The sequence below is a fragment of the Otolemur garnettii genome, unplaced genomic scaffold (genome assembly GCF_000181295.1).
Source record: "Otolemur garnettii isolate 467f Iridium unplaced genomic scaffold, OtoGar3 scaffold00089, whole genome shotgun sequence".
In the NCBI taxonomy this organism is placed as follows: domain Eukaryota; kingdom Metazoa; phylum Chordata; class Mammalia; order Primates; family Galagidae; genus Otolemur; species Otolemur garnettii.
This window is the reverse complement of record NW_003852484.1, coordinates 1,243,539-1,267,258: the sequence shown is the minus strand read 5'-3', so window position 1 is coordinate 1,267,258 and position 23,720 is coordinate 1,243,539. Positions and strand designations below refer to the sequence as shown.

General features: G+C 42.9%; 1 protein-coding gene across 1 annotated transcript in view; it reads left to right on the top strand.

The window, feature by feature from the left end:
- LOC100954950 (kalirin RhoGEF kinase) overlaps positions 1-23,720 on the top strand; it is a 512,376-nt gene that overhangs the window by 467,588 nt on the left and 21,068 nt on the right. The window contains exons 26-33 of the mRNA XM_023516322.1: positions 399-468; positions 3,089-3,178; positions 8,073-8,165; positions 12,588-12,699; positions 14,436-14,626; positions 15,069-15,170; positions 16,485-16,627; positions 19,605-19,707. Of these exons, the coding sequence (XP_023372090.1) occupies positions 399-468; positions 3,089-3,178; positions 8,073-8,165; positions 12,588-12,699; positions 14,436-14,626; positions 15,069-15,170; positions 16,485-16,627; positions 19,605-19,707 (904 nt within the window). The remainder of the gene's footprint in view (positions 1-398; positions 469-3,088; positions 3,179-8,072; positions 8,166-12,587; positions 12,700-14,435; positions 14,627-15,068; positions 15,171-16,484; positions 16,628-19,604; positions 19,708-23,720) is intronic.

Below are 23,720 nucleotides of genomic sequence, written 5' to 3'. Positions count from 1 at the left end.
GAGATCACAGGTGATATTGGGTTTTGTTGGGTTTTTATATCAATATTTAAAAGAATATTTATGATGTGTTCAGATTACTTGTATAAGAAAGTAGATTCATAGCTGCTAATAAAATAAAAGGTCAAACACAAGTACAATATTTCGATATTTATTTTTACCCCCAAAAGTATGAATCCCTGAGGAAAAGAACATTGTTCTAAGTAGCACTGGTTAATCAATTAATGTGCATTTTAATGAAGTTCTGATGTATTAAAAACTGTACCTCACCAGTATCACTTAGACAGTGGAGAATCTGGGTGTAAATAATTGAGTTTATGCAGTGTTGGCCTTGGTAAGATCCTTGGAAGGTGGGTCAATTGTGCACAGTTGTCTGAGTCGGCCTTTCTCTCTCCTTGTAGCATCTTCCTCAAAGAGCTGGAGAAGTATGAGCAGCTGCCTGAGGATGTGGGACACTGCTTTGTGACCTGGGTAACCAGCCTGAAATTCTTCTCACGCTGTTCATGCTTCCAGGAGTGCCCATGGCACCATTCGTCTGTGCCTGACCTGAGGATTGGGGTCACTGCCAGTCTCACACAGGGCCAGGGGCTGTAGAGAGGGGCTGTGCGTAGGCCTGAGAGCAGAGCTCTCCTTGGGAAAAGTTCTTAGACGTTGTGTCCAGGCTCCATCTTAAGCTCTCTGTGAAGAACTTTCTAAAATTATGAGAACAGGAGAGTGAAACAAGACTACCACCCTTGGTAGAGTAATACCAGTTATTCCTCTGGTAGTAAAATACCAGGAAGTATTTTTATAGTGTGTGTTTTGAGGAATTAGAGGTTTAGGAAGCCACATAATCATTGGTTACATGTTTTTTCTTAATGAAGAAGAGCATACTCCTTGGGTATCCATCCCAGTTCTGACCTATGAGATGAATATCCTAGTCATCCTCTTGGTGCTGTGGTCACGGCCCAAGTAAATGGGCTGGATGTTCCAAAATACTAAGCTTCATTAGCATCTCCACTCCATGTTATTCTGAGCTCAAGCTCACCCACATACAGTATGTGACCACAACAATCTCAAGGAAAGTCCATTTAGGATACTGAGTGCAATGAAATATGGAAAGTCTTCCCCAGGATTAAAAATTCTATTTAGGCTGGGCACGTGGCTCACACCTGTAATCCTAGCACTCTGGGAGGCTGAGGTGGGTGGATTGCCTGATGTCCAGAGTTTGAGACCAGCCTCAGCAAGAGTGAGGCCCCTGTCTCTAAAAATAACCAGGTGTTGTGGCAGGTGCTGCTTGGGAGGCTGACGTAAGAGAATCACTTGAGCCCAAGAGTTTGAGGTTGCTGTGAGCTGTGACACCATGACACCCTACCAGGGCCAAGAAAGTGAGACTCTGTCTCAAAAAAAAAAGAATCCTATTATTTAATAATTACCTGATTATAACTTTCACTCAAAAAGGGCTAATTAGTTTTCAGAATGTCTTCATGATTCACAGAGTTCATGTTCTCAAGAGCCCAGTGGAATAGGCAGGAATATGTTTATGTTTTAGATTTTAAAGATGGGAACAGTTCACTGACATGTAATAAATATCACACCCAGGCCCCACAACTCAAGACCTGACTCCCAGACAGGCTTTCTTTTCATGAAATCTTAATGTTTGCTTTCAAGCATACTCTTATTTCTTCAGAAAGTCTCAGACAACCATCTTATTTTGTTCTAAAATGTGTTCTACCATATATGAGCCAATGCATAGTTTATATTAATGTTGACAAATAATTTATGATACCTTGCACAGCCACTGTAGAGAAAAACAATATTAACAAGATAGGTTTTTTGCATCTTGTTTTATTCAATTTGTGGATTTTCTTTACATTCACAATAGTGATTTGTCTTCATCTCCTACAGATGATGAATAACCTCCTAGGTCATATATAGGTCCTAAAATTGGTTTCAGAAAACCTTTGGTAATTGGATAAAATATGTACCTTTGACCAAAAATTATCCCAAAGTGGCTTTCTTAAATCTCATAATCTCAATATTATATATGAGTGTAGTGTAGGCATAATGGATAGAAAGAGTTATTTGTAATGTATTAAAAGGCAATGGCTATGACCAAGAAGCCTGAAATCAGATTGCCTCAGCTCTGCCGCCTGCTAACTGTGGGAATTTAAATCACTTACCAATCTGTGCCACAGTTTTCTAATCTCTAGGATGGGGAAAATAATAGACCCCACTGTGCAGGGCTCTCATGAATATCAAATGAGCTAACATATGTAAACTGCTTAGAACATGGCTAGCATGAATGAAACCTGCTGTAATGAACACATTTAGGCTGCTCTCTCAGAAGAGGACGTCATCTCAGATTTCCAAAGGCACCGAGATGGGCAGCATATCACCAATAAGAGAAGTACTTGGTGGCCAAAATACTTACACCTTTCCCAGTAAAAGGGTATATAATACTAATCCAGAGAGTCTTGAGAGAAATAAGAAATGAATTTTCACCCAGCCATAAGGACTCTTGCCTTGAACTAAAAAATCTGATTGGGAATCATTGTTCAGACTCTGCTGTGCCCCAAGAGGTCACTGTGCTTTCTTTTTCCCTCTTCATTGCTGCAAGGAAGTTGGATGACGACATAGTTGCTTGACATTTCCCTCTCAGGTTCTCTCCAATAGGGACATGGCGAGAACAAACAGATCTATCTCTGAGATCATACTTTATTTCCATTTTGTGTTTTCATATGTAGAACAAATGCTTCCCTTTCTCAAGATGGGGAGTACAATGGTAGATAATCCAATAAAGGGGATAATCTCTAAATAAATTTTGTTCAGAATTCATTAGGATATATGAGTTGATTTTTCTAATTCTTTCTAGCACAGACTAGTATTAAAACAAGCTCACTTTCAGCAAGTTTTCCCTGCTGATAGGAGGAAAACTATGCCAAATCTATTAGGGGATGATGGGTCTAAATGAGCATAGCACATTTGTACAGAACATCTAGGCACTGAAATCTGAGGTTTAACTGTACAGCCTTTGCCAGGCCCTTCAGCACAGTGGACAGAGGGGAGCAACTAATGGTTGCTTAACTATTATTATCTTTGTTCTTTTTAGGCAGACAAATTTCAGATGTATGTCACCTACTGTAAAAACAAGCCTGATTCCAACCAGCTTATCCTGGAGCATGCGGGCACCTTCTTTGATGTAAGCTGTGGTTTTCCATTCTTGAGTAATTACTGGGCAGGTGGAAATGCTTCTCTGCTTTCCAGTAATGGGTATTCAGCTTTCCTGTTTTTTTGTTTGTTTGTTTGTTACTGGCAATGCTAAACCTTTATCTCATAGGTAAAGCGTGGAGAAAAACAAAAACAATGTTTGTCATTTAATATACTCCATCCCATCTAAGCTGCTGTGATTTTGGACAAGGCATATTTGTCTCCACACCTCAGTGCTAAATCTCGCTAGCCATAAATCTCATGCTGGAGGAGGCCACTATGATACAGCTTTTGATCGTGATGTTTCACTTCTGCTTCATGCACAGCTCCCACAAATGTCATGGTTCTCTAAGCACAATCCTCAGATCAGCCATGGTAGCATCACTTGAGAGCTTATTAGAAATGCAAATTCTTGGACACCACTTCAGATCTGTTGGATCAAAATCTCTGAACTGGAGCCCGATGATCTGAGTTTTAAGGAGACCTCTGGGTGACTCCAGTGCCCACTCAAGTTTGAGAATCACTTCTTTAATGCATCAGTTTCAATCTTGCCACACATTGGAATCACCTGGAGGAGCTTTAAAAAAATACTGATTCTTGAGTCACATACCTGAGATCCTGATGTGATTGACCTGTGTATGGCCCAGGCATCAGGATTTTTTAAAGTTTCTGGTGAGGGTGTCATGCAGCCAGCACTGAGCACCTGTGCCTCTAATGGAAGCCATGAAGAGAGTGGGGCTGGTATGCCTGGTCAGATCCTTTGGTTTTGAGTGAGGACACAATCCTATTAGTTAATAATGTGATAAACCTATTTAGTGCTGGTCCCAAAGAGAGTGACCTATTGGCTATAAAATAAGTAGACAACAAAATCAAATGGCTCACTGCAGGATTCAAGAGATAAACAAGATGGAAAGGTGAAATTAGGAAACAAAAGTACCATGAGAGACAGACTGTAGCAGTGATGACCATTCCGGTAGTCATATGGGAAGGGCCAGAAACTTGAAATTCAGAACCCTTTGAAGAGTATCAGTCTATCTTTCTGCCTACCTGTTTTACTTTCTTTCATAAATATTTGGATGTCTACTGTTTGCAATATAGTGTGCTGGGTCCCCTGGAAAATACACAGATATTAAAACATGATTCCTCTAGTTTACAAAATAAACCTCTCTTTTCTAGTCTGACACTGCCATAACAGAAATATTTCTGCAAAGGTCTTGTTGCTCAGTAAAGAAATGACATTTGAGTAGGAAGATACCAGACAAGGAAAATATGTGCATGATTTTTCTTTAATAAAGTGTTAATATGGAAATGATCATGTGTGTCCCAAACTGAAATTTCTCAGGTTCAATTTGTTAAAACAAAGGACCAAAGAAAAGTTTTTCTCTAACCTGGTATCAGAATTTTTTGGATATCATGTTGGTTTGCTTTATCATACCATTATTTTTTATTGTTAATGTTTTCCCCTTTAGTTGCTTCTGGTTGATTAGTCATCAGCAGTGTCTAGAGGGTCTTTGGGAAATTTTAATGCACTGTGCCCTATCTTAGGATTTTCCTGACACTCACTTGTCCTGTGCTCTGAGCATGCCTCAGATTCTTCTGCTTCCTCATCTTTGCTCACACCTTTCTTTCTGCCTAGGATGGTTTGATTGTGTCTCCTCCACACACCACACAAACTCTTTAAAATTCTTCCTGTTCTTTAAAGGTCAAATGCTGCTTCCTACATCAATCCTTCCCTTTCTGTTTCCATGCATTGTACTTTGTGTCTCTGTTAAAGCATTTGTAACTATTTGCCTTTTGGCGGGTTAACAATGTACCTTTCTGTTATACCTGCCAGCCCCTTGAGGCCTGATGGTACACTTGGCCTCATGTTTCACAGTATCAATGCGGGGCCCTAAGCTACATTTTCCTCTAGTCCTGTATGCTTCACATCCGTGTTTGTAACCAATTTCTAATGCGTCAGATATACCCCAAATTTTCTACCCTACTCCCATTTGGAAAGTAATGCCAAGTGAGCCTCTGCATTAGTTGGGAAGACCCAGGGAAGCCGGAAAACCAGTTCATTGAGTCTAGCCTAGAGGTGTGGAGGGGGAATAGTAAACGCCAGACTCCCAAAACTCTCTACAAAGAATAATATTTGTGGTTTATTTCCATTCCATCAGAAAGGTTTCCCTAAGTTCTATCCTTAGGAACCATCTGCTTTAGGCCCTCACTCTATAAGAGATAAACCCTTAATAAAGGCATCTCTTGCTATCTATTACCATAAAAAGAAAAGACAAAATTAAATTACTGGAAAGGCCCACACAGTCACATGATACAGAATTTTTGAACTCAGTGTATAACAGCATAGGTGTGATGTCTAAGCTTGGTGTGGCTGATGAAGCCTCCGGGGCAGCCCCCTCCTTGCTGCTCCATATGCGGCCTTCCCAGAGCTGGGTGTCCTATCAGATAAGAGTTTCAAAGGTACATCATTGCCTGTGCTCTTTTACCAAAGCCCTCAAAATACACTCACAAGGGTCAGTTGTCCAGAGAGCAGAGCCACCAACACAGTTCTGCTTATCACCATTGAGCTAGTCTTATAACTACAGACCTCCAGGGAAGAGGCAAGTAAGTGAGAAAATTACTAGTTTCTGGGATTGTCAGTTGGAAAGGAATAATTTATTATTATTGTTCTCTCTCTTTCATTCTTCTTTATTGCAAGTCCTATCTAGTCTAACTTTAAAATATTTCTTGTATCCCTCACAATGCTTTATTCTCACTAAGTCTAGCTTAGAGCAAGCCCCTAATTGCACACCTAAACTTAAAAAAAAAAGCTGCTTCATTGAAATATAATTCCACTACAATTCACTCATTTATTTAATTCAGTGGTTTTTAGTATGTTCACAGACATGTGCAACCATCCCTACAGCCAATTTTAGGGCATTTTCATCACCTCAAAAAGTGACCTCGCATCCTTTGACTTTTACACTCCAAATGCCAGCCCTAAGCAACCCCTGACCTATTTCCTATCTCTATAGATGTGTCTGGTCTGCACACTTCATTAAAATGGAACCATGCAGCACATGGCCTTGTGTCACTGGCTTATTTCACTTACGTAATGTTTTCAGAGTTGATCTATGTTGTTTTGTGCATCTCTAATTTTTTATGGCCAAGTAATATTCCATTGTGTGGGTAACTGCATTTTGTTTTTCCATTCATCAGTTCATAGACATAGACATATATTTTTATTTCATATACCTACAAGTGGGATGGTAGATCATGTGGCAACTTTATGTCTGCACACCTGGGCTTTTGCAATAACTCCCTAGCTTGCCCCCCTTTCTCTATTTCCACCCACTATGTTACTATCAGGTCCATTACTCTTTCTGAAACATTGCTTTCACCCACATAGTTCTTTCCTTAAGATCTATAATACCTTACCATAAAACTTACCATCAAATCATAATTCCTTTTTCTAACTCAACCCTATCAATGACCTAACTAATCTTTTATATCCAGCTCTGTTTTGTGCTTCTTACAGAACCTAAGTGTGTATCTTCTGTACCATTCAGGCCTGGTCCTCATCATCATCTAGAACACACACAGCAATTATTTCAGCCTACAGCTTTTAGGTTTGATCTTTTCCCTGTAGAGAGGGTCATTCCTCCAGCTTTCTATTTAAGCAACCCTGCCTAGCCTCTAAGCCAGGGGTCCTCAAACTTTTTAAACAGGGGGCCAGTTCACTGTCCTCAGACCATTGGAGGGCCGGACTGCAGGTCCTGGGACAAGTCAACTGCTAAGCAGCACGGGCAGTGGTGGCAAAAACACCTGGCAGGCTAAATGTCCTACGTGGGCTGCATGTGGCTATAGTTTGAGGATGCCTGCTCTAAGCCCAGGTGAGGCTTTATCTCTGCTAACCATGTTGACCACTCCAGCTGCAGCAATCTCTTTAGTTCTCATTGGCTGGAACATATCCTCCAGAGTCCTTTGTTCTCTAGTTTATATGCATGTTGGGTAGTTTTAGCTAGACTGTGAGATTTTTGAAGTCGGGGACAAAATATGTATCTTTCTATGGCCTTTATAACCTGTAGACATTAGGGAGTAGAAGATCATTTTGGAGGTAGGTGGAGAGTGGATTTAATGGTGAGATTAGAGGTGCAAATAGCAGTTGGAGGCCATGACCTTAGCCTGGGCCTGAGGGATGAGGGTGATGTCCATGGAAATGGACGGGAGTGATTTGTCAGCAGGGAAAACTGGGGAAATGACTAAAATGACTCCGTGGTTTCCAACTCAGGAGACCTGAAGAATAGGGGAGATGCCATTAATCATACTGAAAAATGTATAAGAAATAATGTGATGACCCTATGTTGAGATGTGTTAAATTTAAAGAAGGGATGGTAAAAGATATATGTCCTTGTGCTATTGTAAGGAGACTGAAGACAGAAAAAGTCATCAGGAGTTGTCAAAATAGAAATCAGAGCCTCGTTCTCTGCCTTCCTTTACTCTCATCTTCCCTCTTTTATTTCCCCCATTTAGGGAGTTATTTCCTTCAGTCCTACTTCTTCACTTCTCCTTTTCCATTCTATCTGCTGTTTGCCTTATCACTCTCTTTTCTACCTTTATCTTCCTCAATTTTTGCTCAGTTTCTATTTCTGCTTCATAAAACCACCTTCTTCCCTAAAATCTCTCTCTTTGCCATCTCTGCTATTCTCTTTCTCTACGTGTGTGTGTGTATCTTGAGCTGTCTTGTTTCTCTTACTACTCCCTTCTCCCTATCCCAGAATATTTCCCCATAATTGTCTACATTTTTCTCTTTTCTTCTCCCTTGTTACCGCTGCCCACCTACTCCAAGAACAGACACATGCACACACTCTTCCATGTCTAATCCCACCTTGTTCTCATCCCTGTAGGAGATACAGCAGCGGCACGGTCTGGCCAACTCCATCTCTTCCTACCTAATTAAGCCAGTCCAGAGGATCACCAAGTACCAGCTGCTCCTGAAGGTACCCCCGCCGCCCTCTGTGCCACCCTCCACTGCACTACTACTCAGGCAAAGCAAGTCCCAGCTTTCCCCTTAACGTGGGGTCCTTTCTTCTTTCTGAAACAGAACTTTAGAGAGGAGCCACCCTCTCCCATGGAATTCCAGATGCTTGTGTGGGGCAGGAGGAGGAGAAATGAAAGCAGCAATAAGTTGTGACTGTTTTCACATTTACACACCAGTACACAACTTTTAGCAATTGCCACCATAGGCACTGGCTGGCTTTTTGAGGCTTTCCTGTCCCTCCTTCCTGAAGTAGTTTCCTCCTGGTATCCCCAACTTTTGGTGGAATCAGAGGTCAGGGTCCTAAGGGCAGTGGCAGTTCACATGGGTAGTAGAGGCCAGTGTGGTACCCACCATTGCCATAATCTCTGTGTTTGTCAAGACTGTGAGGTTTTGGAGGGGAAATAGTCCAAAAGTGGATATTAAAATACTGTGATGCTCTTGTGTCTGCAGGATCCCATATGTTAGGGGTTTTCCTTCCAACCAGGAGATTTGGATTCTTTTCCAAAAATCCTTTTTTAAAAGTTAAATAACCAAATTATGTAAAACACTAAGTCATTTGGGTCAATCCTTCTTATATAAGAAGACATTGGATACTCTGAAAATATGACATTTATCCAGAAAGCCTGGGAAATTGACATAGGTAGTTAGATATCACTCCCATCTATATTAATTCCTAAAGTGTAGGGGTCTAAAGGGTGGTATTTTCGCTCACTTGGAATATTTTTCTGGTTGTTCCTCTGACACAAAGAGTTAAAGGATAGTGGGGGTTATGTGGTAAGTGCACAGTATAGTTTCAAAGAAATCTGATGAAATTTAGCTCATGCTTAGAGATGCAGAATCTTGCATATTCTAGCTTCGCTGAACCTGAAAACCATCAAATTTCAAATCTATGGTTCTAGTCACACTGGAGTGAGCCCCCCATTCCTGGTTCTGTGACAAGAGTTGTAAGAGCACTATGAGGGGAGGGTGCAGCAGCCTGTGCCCTGGTCATCTCTTCTGACCTCTGGCTCAGGGCAGCATCCCTTCCCATGAACCTTCTCCTTTCCCATCTCCAAGAACTCAAGTCCTCCTACCCTGCAGAACAAGCTTAGAGGATGACAGGTGGGCAGCATGCCCTCAGCCTTTGTTGAGGACTGGTGTGAGGAATTACGGTGTACAGACATCTCAGCTATGTGGGCAGACTACTTTGCTTCTCTGTTTTTGAAGTTTCTTATACGAAGACTCATAGAAATTCTCATAAGGTCTCAGGGCAGGGTGAGTGGGACGAATTCTCTCCTGAAAAACCGGTATGCTTTCAACCTTCAAACCGCAGACACTTAGGCCCTTTTTTGCCTTTGACTATCAGAAAGTTGACATTGAATTTTGTGGTGACTTATAGTAGATTCTCCTTAGCCCAGATTTCTGTGTGTAATTATTTTCTCCTTCTCTATTGCATTTAATGCTTGATGCTTCAGCATTATTTCTTATGGTAACAGACTTTCTAAAATTGATTTTTGTGATTTTCCATTTATGTATCCCACAGCCTTTACAGGAATTTATGGGGCTGTGAATTAAAAGAGAAAAAAAACCAATACTGATTCACCCATCCACACTACCAGGTGTGCATAGATCCGTATGCTCTAAAGACACTACCAGGTGTCTTAATTAAGGTGTAATTTCAAGAGAAATATAGCTTTCCACTTCTCCCTTTTCATCCCATGAGGCTGAAGCTCCCTAGGATTAATTATGTGACCTGGACAAGGGAGGGAAGTGAGGAATGTGTTTTGCTTAGGGAGGGAGAAGTGAGCTCTGGACCTTTGTTCTGGAGCTAGGTGTTTTGGGAAGAGGTGTCTGTGTAAGGTAACTGAGAACTGGAAAAGTGAAGTAGTTGGGATTTAATGGTGGAGAAGCTGTAAAATCATTTTTTTTAAAGAAGATAAGTTTTGCCTCTTTTAAATATGCTGGTGGCAGAGTGCCTACTGAGCAAAAGAAAAGTGGTTTGCTGAGCTTTTACTAATTATAAGTAATAGAGGATTTATTTTCTGAAAGTCATTTTTATTTCAAATAAATTGATATTTAACTATCAGTATCCTCTGGGTTTGAGCACTTTAAATGTTGCATGAAAGTAGAAACTCTATGTCAGTTAGAATGCTCACTATTATTCATGTAAATCTGCTACAGCTTTACAAAAGGACTCAAAATTAAATGTGGTGTCTTTTCCTTATCATAAACTAGAGCAAGGATCCAAGGAGAATTTATGGGTTCTGCTTGATAGGTAGACTTGCTAAATTGCTTTTGGGGGATAAACTAATTCATGTGTTCCATTGCAAACTGAAGCATATTTCTTGTTTTGTTTCTTATGTTCTGCCTCGGGGCTTCCTTCGATGATATATAAGAATAAGGTTGGGGTTCATCTTTTAAGGGTACATGTGAATCTTTCTAAATGAAGAATATAAATGTCTTAACGCAATAACTAAAGAAAATGACATGAAGGCTATGTTAACCAGTTTGATGAAAATATTTCAAATCATATATAAAAATAACAGACTGTACCCCATGACAATATCAATGTACACAGCTATGATTTAATAAAAAAAAAAAAGAAGAAGAAGAAGAAGAAGGTTGGGAGGGTTAAGATGAGCAAAGGGGCAGGAAAATCAGAGAACTTCAGGCTGACAGAAGTAAATACAACTTTCTGAGCAATGATGATATTATCCTGACAGGAAGCCAGGGCAAAGCTGAGAACTGATCACTTCTACTTCCCCAAAACATGAGACAACAATTTGTTGGACACTCAGACCTCCCTTGTTCTTATGGGAATGTAGCCAAGATAACACCTAGGATTAAATTTTTATAGTAGAGTCTCACTAATTAGATATCTTACCAAGTGCAATGCTTACTAACAATTCCAAGGATACTAAAATCCCAAGGCAGAGGTGAACTTGGGAATGGTCCAGGACCACCAAAACAGCTCTGAGGTCTTTCTTGCAGTGTCAGCTCTGGTCCAGACTTACATACAAGTCTCTAAATGATGTATGTCTCATGCTGCCACCCTGAAAAGAGCCTTTTTGGTCATGAAATTAACTCACTTTCTACTTAGATATTTGCATAGCTTATGTGACACTTTCCAGAGAGCCATGCTGCTAAAAACATAGATTCCAGGTTTGTTTACCACAAGTGGGCTAGACAGATCAGATACATCCTTTTAAAAGCATTTCATGGATAAGTCTCTCCTGCTAGCAAGTACCATTAGTTTGTCAGGAGGTCTGTCATTAACTTTTTATATTAAAAAATTTGATCTGGTGAACTTCTTGAACTTCTGTCTTTTTTAGAAGTGCACCCCTACTCAACTGCTCATCCCTTACCCACTTAGGGAGAAAATGAATTACAGATCTATTGCTTAATCATTTTCTGCCCAGTTTCAAAGTGAGAAAGAACCAGTAACCATGATAGGAAAAGTGAAAAGCCATGATTCTTCTGGTTTGGGGGAAAAAAATGCTCTAAATGGTCTTGTGATTCTCAAGATAATTGGAAGTGATCTTTTCTCCATTATCCAGATACTATGTATTTTTTATGAGGAGAGGGAGGCCTGAGTATCCAATGAAGAAGTAAGAGAGCAAGGTTTGCTCCCTGCTTCCCCAGAAGTAAAGGAAAAAGGGTCTGCTCCTGGAGGAGCAGGATATGGGGGAAACAGAGCTCGAGAGGCAGATAGAGTAGATTCAGAAGGCTGAGAGTCAAGCCCCTCACAGCCTCCACTCAGAACCAGGGAGAAATCACTTCATCCCTCTTAATCAGTTTGTTTATTTGACAATGAATTGGTCTAGAATCCCACCCATCGGCCTCAGGTTGGGAACTCCTGATCCGTATGCTCTAAAATTATTTTATTACTCCAGAATGTCATATAATATCTCTAACCTCAGGTTGCTCCTGGTAGAATAGAAATCTGCATTCAGCAGTAGAGGCTCATAAACAACAGCAGTGCCCGCAGCAGGCTTGCTGGGGTGTATGAATGCTGTGTGTTCTGTGGCCCACTCTTTATCTTCGCTCAGTTCTTCTCCTTGTTCTCTTTGTTGTGATCCCACAATACCACACCTCTGTTGCTATGCTTTGCTGGGGTAGTCCCTTCTCCAGGAGGAGAGCAGTCCAGTGACAGCCATTTGGGAGCTGGATTGGGTTGAGATAATTTGGACTAGATTGTGTTGAGGAAGCTCAGTCTGGGAGAAAAATAGTGGTTGAATTCTTTGGAGATAACCTCTGACCCCACACCACTTTCATTATAGCTTAGAGGGAACCATAACAAAGAATGAAGCTGGTCTATAATCTCCGTGATAGGTTAGGCAGTGGGAGGGTTGGGAAGCTGCGGGACATGATCCTAATTGTATCTGGACTTTTTTTCTCCCAGGAACTTTTAACTTGCTGTGAAGAAGGGAAAGGAGAGCTCAAGGATGGCCTGGAAGTGATGCTTAGTGTCCCAAAGAAGGCCAATGATGCCATGCATGTCAGCATGCTGGAAGGTAGCTGTCCTCCCAGCCCTGGGGAAGCCACCTCTGTTCCTAAGACTAGGGAGCTGTGTCACCGTTGAGAAGTGGCATGAAGTCAGGGAAGGGACAAGGATGGGAGAGAGGAGAAATGGCAAGTAGCTGCATAGGCCCCTGCGTGTAAGTCCCCAGAGGAACCAATGTGGCTAGCACCCTGCCTCTAGGTAGGACCAGGCCTAAGCCATGGACACCTGTGGCCCATGATATAGTTTAGGCCAGGCGATCACCCTTCCTATCAGTGTTCTACAGCCCCCAGCCCACAGCAGTCTTGCTAATCTGCATAGCATTTACATTGCCTTTGTCATCAAAATAAGTGGAAATTCTGATTATACACACACATACACACCCCAAAACCCCACCATTTTCAGCCTTTTGCCATTATTTTTGTAAATTATTCAAAACATGCATGACTCAAACTTTCCATTTGAACATTTTTTAGTGTGGTCAGTGGCATTAAGTGGCATTCACATTCTTGTGTAACCAGCCTTTTGTCCTTCCTGGCAGGTTAGAGAAGTCCAGCCAGGTAACACAGAAAGGACTTCGGTGTGCTAGAGCTACATTCTTGAGACCAGACACTTGTAGAGTAAGATTCTAATAAAATAATTAGATCACCCTTCTAATAAACTGCTGCAAAACAGAGAGGTAGAGCAGCCGTATGGGTGGAATTTGAAAGATGAGTTAAGACTTGACATTCTAGTCTGGCCTGGCACATGGTGCTAAAGGAAATAATTGTAGTCTCTTGTAAATATGTAAGCATGTGAGCTGTTTTTTCTCCTCTGCTTCCATCCTACCTATACTACCACCACCATCTAAGACACTTAATCTGGTCTCAGTACTTCCTAGATTGCCCTTAGCACAAGAAGCCTTAATTCTTAGAGCTAAGGAGCTCTGTTATCTTCCCTCAACTGGGAAGGAACCATCTGAATGTATCTCCCCTCTTTCTTATCTGTCTGTACCCTTCCCTCCACTCTGCCTGCCCAGGGTGTCCTCCTCCTAAGTACCCTCATCCTCCAGCCTGGCCCTGACCTATATTCTGGATCCAGCTACTCCAGTGTGGTCTGTAGACCAGCAGCAGCAGCAGCAGCACCTAGGAGCTTGTCTGAAGTGCAGATTCACTATCTCCACCTCACACCTACTGGATCAGAATCTGTGTGAGGTGGAGGGGGGTGACAGTAATCTGTGTTTTCGCAAGTGCTCCAGGTGATTCTTATACACACCAAAGTTTCAGAACCTCTCCTAATGACTTAAAGTGGTATAAATATAAACTACTGAAGCCTTGAGTGGAGCAATCAAAGGGAAGACTTCTAGGAATGGAATACAAGAAATAAGGTGCCAACAAATTAAGTGGCATCAAGGACTCTCAGGCAGTGCTTGTCCTCAGCCCCACTCAGAGCTCCAAGTAGGGAATAGTGAGGGACTGTGGAGGAAGGAGCTGCAGGACTCTTGCTTTCAGGAGGCCCCAGGCTGGCCATGGGAGAGGGGGCCACATAGAATCTTTGGGGAAGATTCCACAAATACTGGTTACATATATAAAAGATGTGCAGAAATTCTATAGAGATGGCTTTGTGAATGTCCAGGAGTCTCTGGAGTCAGCAGAGAGCAAAAAGCCTGTGGGAACTGAGAAATAGATAGGAAAGCCATTCTCCAAGAGGGAGTGGACCCTGAATGTGGCAGTAGAGAAACTCCACAGGATGGAAATGGATGTTTTTCAGGGTTCGACGAGAACTTGGACGTGCAGGGGGAGTTGATTCTCCAGGATGCCTTTCAAGTGTGGGACCCAAAGTCACTGATCCGGAAGGGGCGGGAGAGACACTTGTTCCTCTTTGAGATCTCCTTGGTGTTTAGCAAGGAGATCAAAGACTCTTCAGGACACACGAAATATGTTTACAAGAACAAGCTACTGGTAGGTGGGGCAGGTGGGGTAAGGCACGACTGACTGCTCTCATAGAACCCTCGGGCAGGAAGGGATCTCAGCATACTCATCTCATCTCCTCCCCTGCCTCCTCCACACCACAGCCATCCTGGACAAATGAAAATGTCTCCTACTGGGAAAGCTCCCACTCTCACCTCCTACTTATGCATTTTAGAATTCACAGTTCTTCTTTCTGTTTGCTTTTAGTGCCTCCCTCTTCACCTTCCCTCCCTGGTACCTGCTAATCAGGCACGTGCCTGTAGGTCTTTCCATCCTGGGTAGATGAACAAAATATCCTGTCTGTTTAAGTTTGATTGACAGAAGCCCCTCCCTCGGTCCTCTCCTCTTTGTCGCCTTTCCCTTCCCACCCCAGCCCTAAGTTTCCCCACTGCCCTCCCCTTCCCCGCCTCTCACAGGCATTTCCTGTCTACAGACCTCAGAGCTGGGTGTGACCGAGCACGTGGAGGGCGACCCCTGCAAATTCGCCTTGTGGTCTGGGCGCACCCCATCCTCAGACAATAAAACAGTGCTGAAAGTAAGTACTGCTCTCTGCTGAGCACAAGACTAGGGCTGGGAACAAGGAAAGTGGAGTGGAGGGAAGTGGACATGGGATACTCAAAAGCTAAAGCTGGAGATCCACTGAGTCTCTGCTGGGGCTCTCCAGGGAAGAACAGCATCACATGGGTATTGAGAAGCAAATTCCATCATGAAGGCAGACCTGGAATCTCAAAGATAAATGTTCTCTTCTAGTCCATGCCCTTGTGTGAGCACAGAGGGAAGAGAGCAGGGGTCCCTCCACAAGGCCCACTTGAACTGTGTTCTGTCCCTATGTCCTGTTCAAGGGGCAAGAACTACAATTGGCCCTTTGAAAAAAAGGCACCCTAATTTGCTCCACATTCAGTCAGCATTTTTTCCTAAACACCTTCTATGCAAAAGTTATTCTGCCCAATACTGTAGGGATAACTATGTGTATGAGATGTACCTTGTTCTCTGGGAACCTACTACATTCTAGAAGCTCCGGTAAATCACGTGAGCCTTGGGACCATGCTAACAAGGGAAGTGTTGAGAAGGGGCCTTTCACCAGAGGATGGCCTCGAGGAGTCATTTCAGCTCCCCTGAGTGCAACTACGTGACTGAGTTGGTGCTTGTGGTAATGTTAGCCTGGAAGAGCAGTGACCGTGCAGTCATCTGCTTGTCAGGGAAGTGCCATCACCAAGGAAAAGATCGCTCAATCCCGACAAAAGCTTCACACTTAGTCACTCTGCTACCTGTCAGGAGGCAGAATTACCAGAGAAAACTTCCAGGAAGACAAATGGGATATTCAGGAAGTGATAGTAATGCCTTCCATTAACAGATGTAGTTCACTAAAAACCCGGACTGGCCTTGAGTCAGTACCAGCTTGCGTGGCAGGGCAGGTGTTGGCTATCCTGACACATAGCCATATTGGTAAATAGGCACTGCCTTCAAATGCCCCTGGCTGCTCCTCCCAGATTCCCCTGTAACTCCCTAGGTTCAAGCAGTTCAAGTATGAACCACTGTCTCTGAGGGCCCCCACATACTGCTCCAGCTCCAGGGCAGATATCTAGATTGGTGGCTGCTTTATAGGTAATTAAGTACTTTGACAATTACTCTTGTACAAGTCTATATTGAGTCTAGAAGTCAGAGCCCTGTTCTAGGAGTTGGAGAAGCCTATCCATGGGATTGAAGAGTCACAAGTATAATGTAAGAAATGCCCCAGACATTTGGAATTTTTGAAAATAACAGATGAAGCCTGCAAGAGGAGGGTTGAACTGTTTGGACAGAGTGAAGGGAACGGGGATTCTCAATCTTTCTCCCTGTGGCACTCCAGGCCTCCAACATCGAGACCAAGCAGGAGTGGATCAAGAACATTCGAGAAGTGATTCAGGAAAGGATCATTCATCTGAAAGGAGCTTTAAAGGAGCCAATTCAGCTCCCCAAAACACCAGCCAAACAGAGGAACAATAGTAAGAGGTAACCAGCGTCCCTCTCTCCTGCACTTTCTGCCTCACATGCTTCCAGTATGGGTGAGGGGTGAACCATTGTTTTGAAAGGTGCCCTGCATCTGGTATTCCCTGGGAGGGCCCAAGAGTTGCAGCTAGGATGAGTTCTCTCATCTTTAAGCATCTCACCAGTTGCTATCCATTAAATTCAGCCCGGCTTCATTGGTAACACTCTCATTTGACAAACACTCCCCTGGATACCAAAAGAAAATAAATGCAAATGTAAGATGAGTCAGTTCCTTCAAGACCTACCTAACAGTCAAGTCTCACACATAGAATAGACAAGAAGAGCCTATACCATCTATAGGGACAATAATTGCTATAAGAATTCAAAGAAAGGGAACTTAAAAAAAGCTCTGGGGAGAGAATCTGGGGCGAACTTTGGAAGGTGGTGAGCTGTGATGGTGAGCGCTCTGGTTCTGCGTACTATGGAGTGTGGGGTATTTGGTGTGTTGTCAATGTAGCTCTTACTGCAACCACCACCCTGCTCCAGAGACTCACCTTCATTCCCCTGAGATGAGAAATGTTATCAGGCAGCAGAGGACTTATATCTTGTATCTCTCTGGACTCTTCTGAATCCTAGTTTCCCCTGCATCAGTGCATGACTTCTTAAGTATATTTTTCTCAATTCTCCATGTGATACTTATACTTGCAATGGCTCTTTTGGAGGGCACTTCAAAAAACTTCACATACATTTTGGGGAAATATATAGCAAAAACAAAATTCTCGTGGTAACTGATTCTTCTCTCCTCACCTATTTGTAAATGGAATAAGTCCAGAGGACTTAGCTGACCCTCAAGTACCAATCAGGACAAGCAGATAGGGAGCTGCTTTGGAGGCCTGTAGCGGAGGGGTTGTTAGTCCTGAATGTGGCCATAGCCAAGAGAAGAGTGTGCCTTAGAGAGAGACACCCCCATGGCCTGGCCAGGATAAGATCATCTCCTCATGGCCAGAAGGACAGTCAGAGCTATGCTGGTTTCAGTTACCCATGCCCAGAGTCCAGAAATGTGGGAGGCTTGGTCATGCTAGAGATGGGACCTGCTTCAGGATCCCCTCGTTTAGTAGAGAAAGGAAATAGTTGTAAGGACACATGGTCCTGGGCCATGGTGCAAGAGGATGCTCAGGTGAAGCTGGTTTAGGTTACTCTGGAAAATAGCCCCTTTTCCTAAAGTAGGAGAGTGTGAGCATTTCCAGAACATGGTAAGGGTGTTTATTGGAAATGTCCTAGCCTAGGACATGGAAATGTCCTAGTCCTCCCTGTGATGAGAGGGCAAGAAATCTTGGCAGACTCTACAGAAAATAGCCAAACAATTCTATAATTCTGTTAGCTTGGCTCCCTGGACATGGAGACAGAGTTTATAGAGGAGTAGATTGGCTTGGAGAATACCACCTGAACCCCCAGGCAGGCTTCTCACATCCATTAGGGCTACTCCCTCAGAACCAGCTTTATCTGGTATGGACCAGAAGGGCCCACAATGGGCCAGAATAGCAGGAAGCAGAAAGTACAGCCAATTCTCGACTGTCTACAAATGGTGAGGAGCACTGGCCCAAATCATCCAAAACAACAGATGATCTCAAAGGTCTTTATTTTCGGTTTTGAAATTCATCACATAAATTCTTTTTACAGCACATTTTCCTTCCTACGGATGTGTGACTTCTGTTATTAAAATAAGTTGGCATTTCCGAAGTTTACGAGTGAGTGTTGGTGAGAGAGCAGCTGATTTAGAAGTATTCTGGGTGGGAGAAAATGAGTAGATGCTGTGTAACATGTGAACACACATGGGTACTTAACCTGCGTACACACATCTACACACACTCACACATGCACCTGATTATAATTGTTTAGACTCTGCAAGGTGGATTCATTATTTGTGGCTCCTTGTCCATGTGGTAAGATTCTCAGGCTTTGAGCTCCCCTGTGCTCTACTGCCATTACTTCTCCACATGCAATGTCTAGGGTGTGACTTTCATAAATTCATCCATGGGAATAGCTGTCATTTCCTGTGCTAATTTGACCAATCTGACCCTACATATCCCCCACTTTTCCTATCACAGACCATGCAATCTTCATCAGCTCCCAGAATCCAATCCCTCTTGGTCCTGGCTATGGGTTCAGTGCAGGATGGGGGTACAGTTCTAAAGTAGACAGTTGAAGTAACGTGAGTGGGACAGCTGTGTGGTCCAGGGGCCAAAATTCCAGGAGTATATGGGGGAGACTGTCTTAGCAGACACTCAGGAACACAGCTGGCTCCAAAGCTGCTGTGGGATCTGCGATTCTTCTCCAGTCCCTGAGAAATGCCTTGGCCGTCTGTGTTGATAAGAAACCATCTTAAGTATGCTTGAGATCATCAAGACTCACCAAAATGAAGGGAACACATTCTCCTCCCTACCCATGGATCGAGGATTCAGTATCAGAACCTTCCAAAGATCATCTCCTCCAGAGAAAATACTCCCCCAACTCCCACGTTCTTGAGCAGAAGAAACACAAGCTAAAAAAAAATTCTCACTGGTTCTGTTTTCTGTATAGTCCAGCTACAAACCAACCCTTATCCTGGTTATAGCATATAGAGGAACTTGAATACCCTGAACTCTAGAATTATTAGAATGACCCAGTTGGCTGGATAAGAGCTTAGGTTCTAAATAGGATTGACATCTTCCTACTGCCTGTTATAAACCCATTCCCAGTAAAACTAATAATAATAATAATTGGGAAGAGAGCATTTTGCTTTTGGGTTATTAACATGGTGATTATGTGTTTACTAAGTACGAGAAGTGACATCATTGAAAACCACAGCCGGCTGTTCCCTTTAGCAGGATAATTTTAGACAACTCCCAGCTAAAAAGTGCCAAGGCACTGCACCGCCAACCTAGCTGGAAATCCCTGTATGCTCTAAACCCACAGTGATTCCCCCCACCCCCACCCCTGTTTTGTTCTCTTCTTCCTGCAGGGATGGAGTGGAGGATATTGACAGCCAGGGGGATGGAAGCAGCCAACCAGACACCATCTCTATCGCCTCTAGGACCTCCCAGAACACAGTGGACAGTGACAAGGTAGGACACAGTCCCAACCTTCCCTCTCCCAAGACTTCTTGTTGGCTTCACCACCCCTGGAGAAGTTCCCCTAGAGGAATTTCTCCCACTGTGGAGCCCTACTTCAGGAGCTAGTTGTCTCTTTGTGCCGGCCAAAGGGGAACAAATAGGGCTGGAGGAGGCACATCATAGTACCGAGGTCTTATCTGAGAGGAAAAGGTGAATATGAGACAGTCTAGCATTCTTCTCTTCCTGAGATGCCCCACCTGGGCTTCTCGGGCTGCTCTGCTTTCTGGGAGGATGGATCCCAGGGAGCCTGAGATTGGGGTAGTTTCCTGAGACCTTAGTGGCTGTGACTGGCTGAAATTTATTGTGATTTGAATGGGGTTCACCTCAAAGTTAGATCAAGAGCAATGGCTTGAGAAATGGCCACAGAGATGCTGCTTAGTAGGGTTTCCCTATCCACAGGGACTCTGGTGGAAATGATGCTTTCCTCTGGCCAGATTATTTGGGCTGAGTTCTGAGAGACAGGAGGACTAGGAAGTGGCATGCAGAGGACGCAGTAGTCTATAAGAAAGCCCAGGTGCTTGCTCCTCAGCCGGGAACAAAAGAAAAGAGACTGTAGTGGAGACTCTGTACTTGCCCAAGCCAGGTGAGGGGTGTAGCTGTGTGAATTTGCAGCAGAGGAAGAGGACAGGGTCCGCCGTGTGAGAGCCTACTCTCATTTGCTTACCCCACGGTCTGAAGGGTATGGATGATCTTTTGCTGTAGCTTAGTGATTTTAATAATGAAGTTATGGATTTCTAAAGACTACTTGGCCCTGGTTCATCCAAACCTAACATTTTGGCCTGCTTCTTCAGCCTCCGAGTAATAGGGTATGTCATTACTTCATTTTAGTTTTCTAAGTTAGGAGGATTTTTTCAAAGATGCTCTGCATTCATTAGGCTTTTTCCTAATTTTTTTTTTTTTTTTTTTTTTGAGAAAAAAATCAGTAACACCTTAGCGTGGAGACTGCAATGCTTAGGCTAGTGCTTAGGCTAGTGTTCCAGGATATTCAGGGTAATTCTGACAACTGCCTTCCAGTTTTAAAGCTATTTCAACTGGCTACCAGAGTGGATGGAAAATTAGTTTTCTTCCACTTGCAAAAACATACAAAGAAAACTTTTTTCTGTACTTTCCTGTCCCTTCTGATCTGTTATCTAGAAATATAACCTAGAATGCCCTGTGAACAAATATTTCTTTTTAAACAGTCAGTGGGTGGTAAGTGCAATGTTTCCTATCTTTAGACACAGACTGTTAGTGTCATGGTCCAAGGAATTCATCCCTTCCAGCTGCTAATCTATCTCCTCCAGAAACCCTGACTCTGACACATGTCCCTCTGCTAGAGCCATTTGTCTTAGGAATACTTGGCTCCCAGCTTTTCCTTGTCTTTCTGCTAAAGTACATGAGGCTATATTAGAACTCCAACAGCAGGAATTTCCTTATTAATAAGGGATCCTGGTACTTATATTTTATTCTACCTGTGAGGAAACTGAGGCTCAGAGAATCTGAGTGACTCACTCAAGAAAATTCTAGTAGTTAGGAGAAAAGAAGGAACTAGACGTCAGATCTCCTGACTTACTGACATATTCCCCCCTCTAAAAGTCAAAGCATTAAACTCTCAATGTTAATTCATCTGGTCTTTCTGCATATTCCACAAAAACAGCACCCAAATATGTGTGTAAAAGCACCTACCAGGGGCCGAGCTTTATGCTAGAGACTACAGAGAGAGGTGGACTATTTGTTGAGTGTGAATCCCTATTTGTGTAATTTTTCATTTCACGTCTGTCTCTATAGCCAGATCATTGAGCCCTGATGAGGGCAGCGGCTGTGTCTGTCTGTTTCACTGCTGTACTCCTGACATGCATTTTGTGTAGATAGATGCTCAGGAGGTATCAATATTTGTGGAGTGAATGAACAGAGGGGACATAGTGACTGGTCTCAGGGAACTCCAGGGTTGGGAGGCAGCTAAAACCCGGTGCTTTAAAAGCAACTAGGCATGTAAACATTGTGTTTTTGAGCGGTGCCTGTGGCTCAGTGAGTAGGGCACTGGCCCCATATATTGAGGGTGGCAAGTTCGAACCCGGCCCTGGCCAAACTGCAAGAAAAAGTAGCCAAGTGTTATGCTGGGCACCTGTAGTTCCAGCTACTCAGGAGGCTGAGGCAAGAGAATCGTGTAAGCCCAGGAGTTGGAGGTTGCTGTAAGCTGGGATGCCACAGCACTCTAATGAGGGCAACAAAATAAGACTTTGTCTCTAAAAAAAAACAAAACAAAACATTGTGTTTTAATCTATGGTAAAGGAGCTTAGATATGCCCTTACCTCCAAACACAAAGCTTTATTAAGGTGGAGAACCTGGCCTGACCCAAGTACTTTCTGTAGCCTTAGGAGACATGAACAGAATATTGGGAGATGATGGGAGATTGTTTGTTCTATACATGAAACCAGAGAAGTTACTTAGAAATAATCATACTTTCAAAATAAAATAGAGGGTAGTACATGACTATGTACTGTCACCTAAATGTCTTTACTCTTCACACAACAGTGTTAACAGGGTACTTTCCTTCCTCAGTGAAATCATTCATCATGTCTATGAATTTGTAGATGTACCAAGTGTTAGAGTTCCCTAACTGTCCTAAAAGGATAGAGATCCCTGCTTTCCAAGTGGTCAGGTGAACAGACCCTGAAAAAGAGAAAGATAACAAAATGGACCAGCTCAGGTAAACTGACTCGTATTTGGCAGAGGGGCCATCAAGAGTGGTTGTGTGGGGGCGGGGCAGAGACTCCTCACAGAAATCAGGGTCATCTAATAATGAACTTATGGAAAAGTGCCCCAGACTTCCTCTTATAATCCAGAGGAATGATAGCAATAGTGTCAGGGCTGAGTTGATGAGGGAAGTGTAAACCATTAAAGCGCCATGATTTCAGGAGTTGTGGGGCCCCAGGATATACCTCCAATCCCTTGTGTATGCTGTGGTGTGGTGGAAGGAGTTCAGATCCCAGCCCTGACGCTTATTCTCTATGCCACATTGTTTGCATAGGTTACTGAACCTTCCTTCCCTATCCATAGACAAAGGTAATACCACCTCTCTCGTCGAGTCATTGGGAAAATTAAGTAAAATATATTTATTTGGCAACTATTAGACATTCAGTAAATGTTAATTACCCTCCTTACTAGAGGCAAAGTAAAGGTACAAATACTATGAATAAGAATGCACAATTATTTAGCAGACTATTGGGGGGGGGTCTTCAAAAATTCTTGAATAAGCCAGGTGCAGTACTGTAAGCCTATAGTCCCAGCTACTCAGGAACCCAGGGCCGGGAGTTTGAGGTTGTAGTGCACTGTTGTTTTGCCTGTGAATAGCCACTGCCCTCTAGGCTGGGCAATATAGCAAGACACTGTTTCTTAAAAAAGTAAAAATTCTTAAGTGTATGGTATTCTCCCTGAGATAGTACATCATGTTTAGTATATATATTCAGTGTTGGCTCATAAAAATCTTCATGTCTTTTGTCCTGCCATTGTTTGGGCAGGGGATTTAGTCACCTGAGTGTGGTACTACTTTACATTTATTAGATTTTTCTCTTATTTCGCTCCATCTCCATGTTCCAGCATGAATTGAATATAAATTACCTTGTCTAGGATGTCAGCTATATCTCCCAGCATTATTGGATAAATATTCTGTCTGTGGCTTCATTCAAGTTCTTGCTAAAAAGACAAGACTGAGAACAGAAAATCAATGCCCAACTTTCCTTCCTCATTTCTCACTCAGGGTTTGGTACTTGGAAGCCCCCTTGTCTGACTCTTCTTTAATATGTCCAGGGAAGGAAACTCAACCACTTTTGTTAATAACAGAGGAACTGGACTGTTTGCTTAAGCTATAAAACCTCCTGTGTTAAGAAAACAGTCTAATATGCTTAATTCTGCTATAAATACTGGCAGCCAATATGGATGCCTCAATAAATGGCATTAGTAACTTTTCCAGGATTGTTTTTGTT